We start from the raw sequence: 8,904 nt of genomic DNA on the forward strand, positions 1-8,904 counted from the left end.
CCCCACTCTAGGAAGGTAGGGTCGTGAAGTTGGAGGTTACCGCGTCAGCTCTGAATGGCGATGACGATGGCGGTCGCTAGGCCTCGGAGATGGTACGCCGTGATGGCGCCTGAGGCTTGGGCCACGGCCGTAAAGAACCATGAGCATCGCGTTGGTTCCGCCCCCGCGTTGGTGGCCACAAGGGCAGCTTCTGATTGGGCACTAGCAGAAAGAAGCAATAAGATGTTGTGCGACAACATGATGTCGACTGTACCCTCAGTCATTCGACACTGCGCCCCTCATGATTCCAACTCCGGCTGGAGCATGAAGAGCCAGAGTGAAAACACGGCCGTCACCACAGCGATGGCTGCCGCCGCCAAGCCAAAACACAGAAGATGCCAGCAACGATCCTTAGGTGGGATCTTGCGTGGGTGCCGATTGTCGGAGCTCCTCCAACAACATGGCCCCCAGCGGCGGTACCTCCAGCAGCGTGGCCACCATCGGCGGCACCTTCGGCAGCACAAGGGGGGCTATGGCCCCCCTACCCTAGAGAAAGTATATGAAATACTATTAATTGGTAAGCCAAAATTTTAATTATCATAGTTTAAGCAGAATATGCCTTTTTGGCCCCCCATAACTCTGCTTTGCCCCCTCAACAATCTCTGTCGAGCTCCGCCACTGCTGATAAGGGCTAGTGGGGGAGTATTGCATGCATGTGATGTGATTACTGAGTATCGAGAACTGTATGCCGTGGAGTAATGCTACACCTACTTGAACAGTTTTGAGTAACTTATGTAATGACTTGCGTGCCATTTTTCTGTTGGTTGAAATTAGGGGAGGGGGGCCCACCCACTTGAATTGAGGGGGGTGGAGAGGTTTGCTAGAAAGGAAGGTTATGTGAAGGGAGCACGTAGGATTACCTAGGTCTAGCATTTTTGGTATGTCGTGTTATCTTTGCGTTCGCCTGCGTGCTAGCTGCCCTACGTGTTCTTCGACTCGCTCGAGTCAAGGCCACGTCTCTGGTTTGCCAAGCGCATCTCTTTTCTCCTCCACACACACACACAAAAGCCTTCTATTTTCGTCAGCGCCGCCGTCGGTCCGCCCCATCTTAGATGGCCTCTAGGCCATGGACGTGCGGAGCATCTCGGCCCCACGTTCTCGTTCTTGTTAAATTCAGCGTCTTGGTTGGGACTATGACGGTGGTGATGTCCCTTAGTAGGAATAATGCCTCCTACGTTTTATCCCCGTCCCGATTGTGAATCTAGCATCGTCAGAGGGCGTATGCAGTTGTGTCTCTGTCGGATCTCATGGGATTCGATCGGTACTGGTCTTCGATGGATTTGTTTGGATCTGGTCTTTGTTCATCTTCGTTTGGGTGTTCATAGGTTTGATCCTTCTGATCTACGACTTTTTACATCGGTGATGGTTGCTGCTCTGGTGCGCTGATCCTATAGGGTCTTAGCACGACGACTTCCCGACTATCTACTACAATAAGGTTTGCCTGGCTCTGGTAAGGGAGGGACGATGATAGTGACACGCCTTCGACTCACTTCTGCGCTTTGTAGTCGTTGCTAGATGGTCTATAGATATGCTTGTAATTTTTATTACCTTAATTATTTATTATGCTGCCATGATTGAAAATGAATAGATTAGAAGTTTCTAGCAAAAAATAAAGAATTGTATGCCGTGTTAGCTTTTCCACTGCTAGCAAGATGATATGTCACCAAAACCATGTCATTGCTCATGTGCACTGCAATGCGAAAATTTACAAACTACTCCCTCCGTTTTCAAATATAAGTCTTTTAACAGATTCCAACAAGTGGTTACATACGGAGCAAAATAAGTAAATCTATACAGTAAAATATGTTTACATGCACATGTATGTTATAGTCCATTTAGTATGTCTAGAAAGACTTATATTTAAAAACGAAAGGAGTACTACAATAAGCGTTTACTATGTAGAACTGTTGTACTTCCCAGGCTGATTTGTATCCATGAATTAGAATAACAGCCAACATGCACGCGGAAGTAGATTGTGTACGGACGAGTGGTGTTGCATTATCCATGGGTAGGGTTGGTAGTCATTGTGGCGGGGACCTCGCCGAACCTCATTAACAAATTCTAGTGTCATCATGTTGTGATGTCTGGGATGGCCTTGCCGGAGGCTAGGACAGCACCAAACCCATTGTAAAGGTAGGAAGCATCCTCGTCGGCTCGGTCCACAGCAGCAGCAGCAGTAGGGAGGAGCAGATTGTCCCTGCCCATCATCACCGTTACTCCGATGCGCGTCTGATGTACTCCCTCCGGTCCTTCGTATATAAGATTTGTCTTAAGTCAAACTTGTAAACTTCGACCAAATTTATAGAAAAAAATATCAACATTCAGAATGTGGAATCAACAACATTAGATGCGCCATGACTTTAATTTTCATATTGTATAAATTTAGCATTGTACTGATTGTTAATATATTTTCATATAAATATGGCCAAACTTTACTAAGTTTGACTTCGGACCATTCTTATATGCACAGTAAAAAGAACCAGAAGGAGTAATGAATTGTTCATCTAAATAATTATTCTCAATGAAACATCCAAAGGGGACTTAGCAGATTGACGTAATTAAAATGTTCGTGCTCTCCCCTGTCCACTCGTATCGCAGTCGAGGTGTGGGCGGACGGTGTGGATGCTCGCTATATATGGGCCGGGATTTATTATTGGGAAACATGCGCTGCAACTTAGTTGAGATAAGCGTACGCGCATGATATGCTGGTCTTTAGCGAGTGACCGAGTGGTACTCCACTAGTGTGGATATGAAAGGAAAGCTATAGCCTATAGTGGACTCAAATTCGCTTGGCTTCGACACGTGCATGCATGCGCACGCAGAGTCAGTGGCGGAGCTTGGGCCAAATCTTTGGAGGGGCAATGGGCTAAGGAGGGGTAAAACTATGAGATTTAGCCTGTTTTTACTGAACATACAACACAAAAACTAACAAGTAGTAGGTGATTTTTTTCTTGGGCTAGGGGGGCCACCGCCCAGGTTGGCCCCATGAAGCTCCGCCACTGCACAGAGTAATGGTCGATGAAGCTTTTCCTTTGCACTCCGAAATAATCGTGCTCTGGGCTGCTCAAAATGTTGATGACCAGGTGGTAGCTCTAGCATATTCGATTTCAAATTTAATTACACACACATGATTTGATTAGCATTTTCACTTATATTTCATGTGTGTTTCCATAACATACCAACATCAGTTTTCGTGCAAGTCGGACTAATGGGACTATTGCATATTGGACCAGGATTTAAAATAAAATATCAATATATACAATAAAAAATAAATAAAATATGAAAATAGTCTTCATGATAGATCAAATATGCAAATTTGGCACCGTAAATATTGATATATTTTTCCTAAAAACTTGGTCAAACATGCATATGTTTGGCTTTTGAAAATATTTTGAAATGGAAGAAGTATTTCCTATTCGTTTGGTGCACTTTTTCCCTCGCAGAAATCATATTGGAAATCTAGAAATTTTGTCTGGTTACCACGCTAGCATTACTCTTTGCTCGCCCAGTAAGCTGCCATGCATGCTTGGTTTCCTCAGATCCGCCGCATGAATGATGATCAATTGATCATGTGGAATGGAATCGACCTAAGCATCAGTACTGTCGCTTGGGACCATGGATGAGCCGCACCTATACTCGGCGCCGTACATCGCCTCACATCATGTTTTGGGATTTGTGCCTAACGCCCATCATATTTTATGGCAAGCATCATCAACCATCATTTAACAGCTCTAGTGTTCCTAATAAACCTACTACATGACGAGTGTCATAGGGAATAAAATATGAACTTTGTATCGGTGCATGTAGTTTTCTCCATTTGGTCAACACTGTTCAACATTTTGTATTGCCTCGTTATGTGCAACATCATTGTTTTTCTTTTTTTACATGTCTGTGCACCAACATGGTTATTTGGGTCATCTATATCTTTTGAATAATTTATTAAAAATAAAATCATACCAACAGCAGGATAGAGATGGTTATGCGTAAGCATGTGAAATCTTTCTTTTTTTGAGAGCACAAGAGTTCTTTTCTTCTAAAAGATAAGCGGCTCTCTTCTCCATCTCTTCCCTGCTCCTGTTGAGAGTCTCCTCGTGCACTCCGTCGCCGCCCCTCTCCCTCTCTCTCTCCGGCGGCTCTGCCGTCCGGTGTGAGGATGGGTTAGGTGGTCGGTCTCCCTCTGTTCATAGTAGTCTTAGTTTTAGGTGTAGGTTGTGTCTTGCCTCCGTGGCGTCTGGCGTTATGCCGTACTTGAGCTCCCCATCAACACATCCAGGCAGTGTTTGGTGGTCACCATTAGCCTCCCAGGCCGGCCATCCATGGTGGATGGAGGCAGATGGGAGTGGATCTGGTGCGAGCTCTCTTTCCCCAATAAGCCTGAGGTCTTCCCTGATCTGGAGGATGGCCCTCTGCTGCTGCTTGCTCTTTCAAGTCACTTTGGTGGTGGATGAGGAGCGGGGGCGTTGCAGATACTTGAAGCCTGCAGATCGAGTTCGTGCATATCAGCAGTCGATTCCATGGTGGAGCGACGGCGCCCTCCATTGGCTGCCGGTCTCCGCTAGTTCGCTGCTTCTTCTGGCCGAATGGCGGCCGACTCCATTCCTCCCGGCGTGCGTGCCTTGTGGGAGGCAGACCCAGCTGTTGTTCGGAGGCTATGGTGTGCAGGTGTTGCGGCCATGGCGATTTCTTCGCGCCAAGTGGTTCGTCCCCGGCGGCGATGAGGTTCAATCCGGGCGGTGGCTGCTAGGGACCCGATCGCGTTTCTTGCTTTCAGTTTGGGGTCCTCCATGTAAAAGTCAGGGGCTTGTTTGTTATGTATTTTACTTTGAAGTCCTTGTAGGAGCTTTGTACTTCTACCGCTTTGTGTTAAATGAAAGCTCGGGGTCGTTCTAGACCCCTCTTCAGTTCAAAAAAAAAAAAGTTCTTTTCTTCTAAGAACACAAAAGTATGATTTTTGCATGAAAAAATAGCATAAACAGACACACACAAATATCGATGTACCATGTGTACACTGTAGCCATTCTATAAATAAATAACCAAAAGTATACTAGTTGGTTTATTTGCATGAGACAACCTGGATGGGAAGCAGCATTGGGGCACCTGCTTGGGCCCACATAGATTCAGAAAAGAAAGGGCGTAGGCCTGGTCCCTTCTAGAATTAGCTTAACCTTTGAAGTTTGAGTGATAAGCTGGCTTGTATCCCCATGGAAACAGTATTAATCGAATGGCACCGAGCGTGGGTGCGGGTAGACCATGGTCCTTAATCTCGCCTCTCCCTAAGCATTCACGTCAACAGACAAGTACATCCGCTCTGCACGTATTACTGTAGTACTCCCTGCGTCTCAAAATTCTTGTCTTCGATTTGTCTACATACTGATGTATCTATTCATATTTTAGTGTTAGATACATCCTTATCTATATAAATTCAAGACAAGAATTTTGGGACGGAGGGAGTAGCATACAGTACTGTGCACTCGCATCTATGGTTGACATCCTTAAGCTAGTCGCCACTCAACCACAACTAATTTCTTGGCGAGCGCATGCGGCATGCAGCTGCATGCCACGGCGACCACGAGCGCCAACTTTTCTGCGCACTCAGACGCGCCCATCGGCCTCGACCTCGCCATTTTCTCAACCCCGGGACGTGTCGCGCAGCCGCAGCCGTGGTACGCCGACGGTCGAATAGCTCACCGGCAGCAACTAAACCCGGCCGCCCACTACACACGCCGTCCGGGAGCACGATCGCCTGCGCGCCGTGCTGCGCGTTGAATTCTCACCGATTCTCATGGAAAAAGGCACGGCTCCCTGGCCACACATGCGCGGAGGCTAATCTGGAGCATACACGCGGATGATTCAACCACACCACTTCGCCACCATGCACCTTATCGGTAGATTGGTAGCACAAGCGCACAGCCTCTCGCTCTCGTCGACCTATAAATTCCCACAAGGTCTGTCAAACTCGCATCGATCATCACTAGTTCACAATCACCGCTACTCACTCACTCGTTCACTGTTGACATAGAGACAAGAGAGGGCAGTGGGCACAATGGTCTGCATTAAGGCCATTGCTTTTGTAGTTGTACTTGTCGCTGGTGCATCGCTTGCCCCGGTGGGCGAGAGCCGCTCTGCTCGGAAGGACCTTGGTCTCAACCTTGGCATTGGCGGGGTTGGAATTGGTATCGGCTTGGGTGCTGGTGTGGGCGCGGGTGGTTCTGGCTCGGGCTCGGGTTGCGGTTCCGGATCAGGGTCAGGTTCTGGTTCAGGGTCTGGTTCGGGGTCGGGCTCGGGATCAGGATCAGGGTCAGGTGGTCTAGGTCTTGGACTTGGTGTTGGAGTCGGTATTGGTGTAGGTGGTGGTAGTGGTGGTGGTGGTTCTAGTTCCGGTTCTGGATCGGGTTCGGCATCTGTCTCTCGTTCTGGATCAATTCCAGGCATAGGATCTGGTTCTGGATCGGCATCGGCTTCTGGGTCAGGCTCAGCCTCAGGAGGGGGTGGGCTTGGGCTTGGGGCTGGACTCGGTATTGGATTAGGTGGTGGTACTAGTGGCTCTAGCTCGGGTTCAGGGTCGGGCTCAGCTTCGGCTTCGGGCTCTGGGTCGGGAAGCGGCTCAAGCGCTGGATCAGGTGCTAGCTCTAGTGCCGGATCAAGTGCGGGGTCCAGTGCCGGATCAAGTGCCGGGTCCAGCGTAGGCTCTAGTGCCGGATCAAGTGCGGGGTCCAGTGCAGGCTCTAGCGCCAGATCAAGTGCAGGGTCAAGTGCAGGTTCAAGTGCAGGCTCTAGTGCCCAATCAGAAGCAGGTTCCGAAGCCAGAAGAGTGCAAGGCCACCATTGACGTGAGCTAGGATGAAGACATGATTCTCTAAATACTATGTTAATTCTACAACAAGGCCATACATATATAATGATTTCTACCATGCATGAAGGAAATGATATTTGATGTATTTAATTTTGATAAAGATTAAACAATTTGGTTATATCAAAACTCGTGTATGCTTTGAATAAAGGATCCTAGATGAATCTCAAATGCATGTTGTTTTTCAATTCTGAAATTATATTCTCATGCTTGGGCTCTTGGGTAATTATGTTCGATGCATGATCTACTAACATTAACTTGAACACCAGAGTTGTATCCTTATGTTGCTAGTCAGGCATCAATACCAAAACCACTATATTTCGAAAAGTTTTTGCCTCCAGGTTTATCCACTTGTGTGAAAGTGACTTTTTGATCAGCTGGATGGCGACATGTGTATTATTTTGGTAGATTGCCGTGTAGAATTATGCGGTGGCCATAGGCCTTCGATGAAAATTTTCTTAACTGATTCGCATTTTCTCGTGTGCACTTGGGGTGTCTAGCGATTCTGGTTCAGATGATTGTTTGATCTTGAAAGCAACCTATGGGCGTTTGGGCTGTTGGCGCATGCATTTTTTTGGGATATGGCTATGTATAAATGCATTTGTGGGAGTATATGCATCGGCTAAATTTTTTGAACGTGCTTGCTTCGCTGCCGTGTGCTTCTAACCGTTTATGTTGTAATTAAGTCGGCCATGCACTGTGTTGGTTTCCAGTTTTGCTTTCGTCATCGGGAACAGACAAGAAACAAGCAAATCGATGCTCAGCAAAGGAACATGGACAAATCAGTCACGTCATGCATGCAGACCAATCAGAACACAATGCTTGGAGATGCGGCCGACCAATAGCTGTCTGACGAAGCGGTGATCGGGGGATGGACAACTACGTCCAGTTACAAGGCACATGAGCAGGCAGCGGGGCGGGCAACTACATCCAATTACAAGACGATAGAGGGATATGGCCAAGACTGCCACCGCACCGCTCGGGCGCGATTCTAGGCCAGATACGGGACATTCCTGCTGTCTCCCTCGCATGTGCACTACATGCATCCCGTCTAATCCACTGCTTTCATTGCTTTCTTATCTGCCTCACCGCTTACTACTCCTTCATTATCTCTTCTTCTTCTGTATGCCTCTGTGGCTTACTGCCCTTAATGATCGAGGTGTTTTCCGGAAGATTCCGATTGAATCGTCCACCGCCATAAGCATCTATAAATCTCTCCTTCCTCTTTTATGTGGTCATCACTCGCTTTTGCATCTCAACCGAAGCACCACCGAGAAATAGCGTCGGCACAAAACATCGAGCCTCTCTCCGCTTCTATCATGTGTGATGGAAAGGAGCTACGTTTACGGCCTCGTCGGGCATGCCCCTCCCTCCTAGGCTCCTCCAATTTCTTTGGCGTGCAGTACGGAGCAAGCTCGGCCATCGCGAGATGTGGAGCCGTGCTCCAAGGTTCAGAGTGGCTTCACGCGGGCTCTCCCCACGATGCACCTCCGGGCTTGCCGGGGAGGAGCTGCGTCCAGCCTCCTGTTGGGGAACGTTGCAGAAAATTAAAATTTTTCCTACGGTTTCACCAAGATCCATCTATGAGTTCATCTAAGCAACGAGTCATGGGAGAGAGATTGCATCTACATACTACTTGTAGATTGCGTACGGAAGCGTTCGAGGGGACGGTGATGATGGAGTCGTACTCGCCGTGATTCAGATCACCGATGACCAAGTGCTGAACGGACAGCACCTCCGTGTTCAACACACGTACGGTACGGACGACGTCTCCTCCTTCTTGATCCAGCAAGGGGAAAGGAGAGGTTGAGGAAGAAGGCTCCAGCAGCAGCATGACGGCGTGATGATGGTGAAGAGGCAGTACTCCGACAGGGCTTCGCCAAGCACACAACGGAGGAGGAGAGGTGTTGGGGAGGGGAGGGGCTGCGCCTTGGATCAGGTGTTCAGCCCTCCCCTCGCCCCTCTATTTATAGGGGAAGGGGGAAGGGGGCCGGCCCCCTCTAGATGAGATCTAG

The 8,904-nt window shown here is 48.3% G+C and overlaps 1 protein-coding gene across 1 annotated transcript; it reads left to right on the top strand.

Moving 5' to 3' along the window:
• The first annotated feature begins 6,015 nt into the window (after window positions 1–6,015).
• Window positions 6,016–8,046, top strand: LOC119305616 (fibroin heavy chain-like). The gene has a single exon (XM_037582094.1). It carries the CDS (start codon window positions 6,083–6,085, stop codon window positions 6,866–6,868), a length of 786 nt encoding a protein of 261 aa, XP_037437991.1. The 5' UTR covers window positions 6,016–6,082; the 3' UTR covers window positions 6,869–8,046.
• Window positions 8,047–8,904: the final 858 nt, after the last annotated feature.

The sequence above is a fragment of the Triticum dicoccoides genome, chromosome 5B (assembly GCF_002162155.2).
Source record: "Triticum dicoccoides isolate Atlit2015 ecotype Zavitan chromosome 5B, WEW_v2.0, whole genome shotgun sequence".
NCBI classification, from domain to species: Eukaryota; Viridiplantae; Streptophyta; class Magnoliopsida; order Poales; family Poaceae; genus Triticum; species Triticum dicoccoides.

Bases quoted from the DNA above. Each gene is read 5' to 3' on its own strand.
- LOC119305616 (XM_037582094.1), top strand. From the start codon at position 6,083: ATGGTCTGCATTAAGGCCATTGCTTTTGTAGTTGTACTTGTCGCTGGT.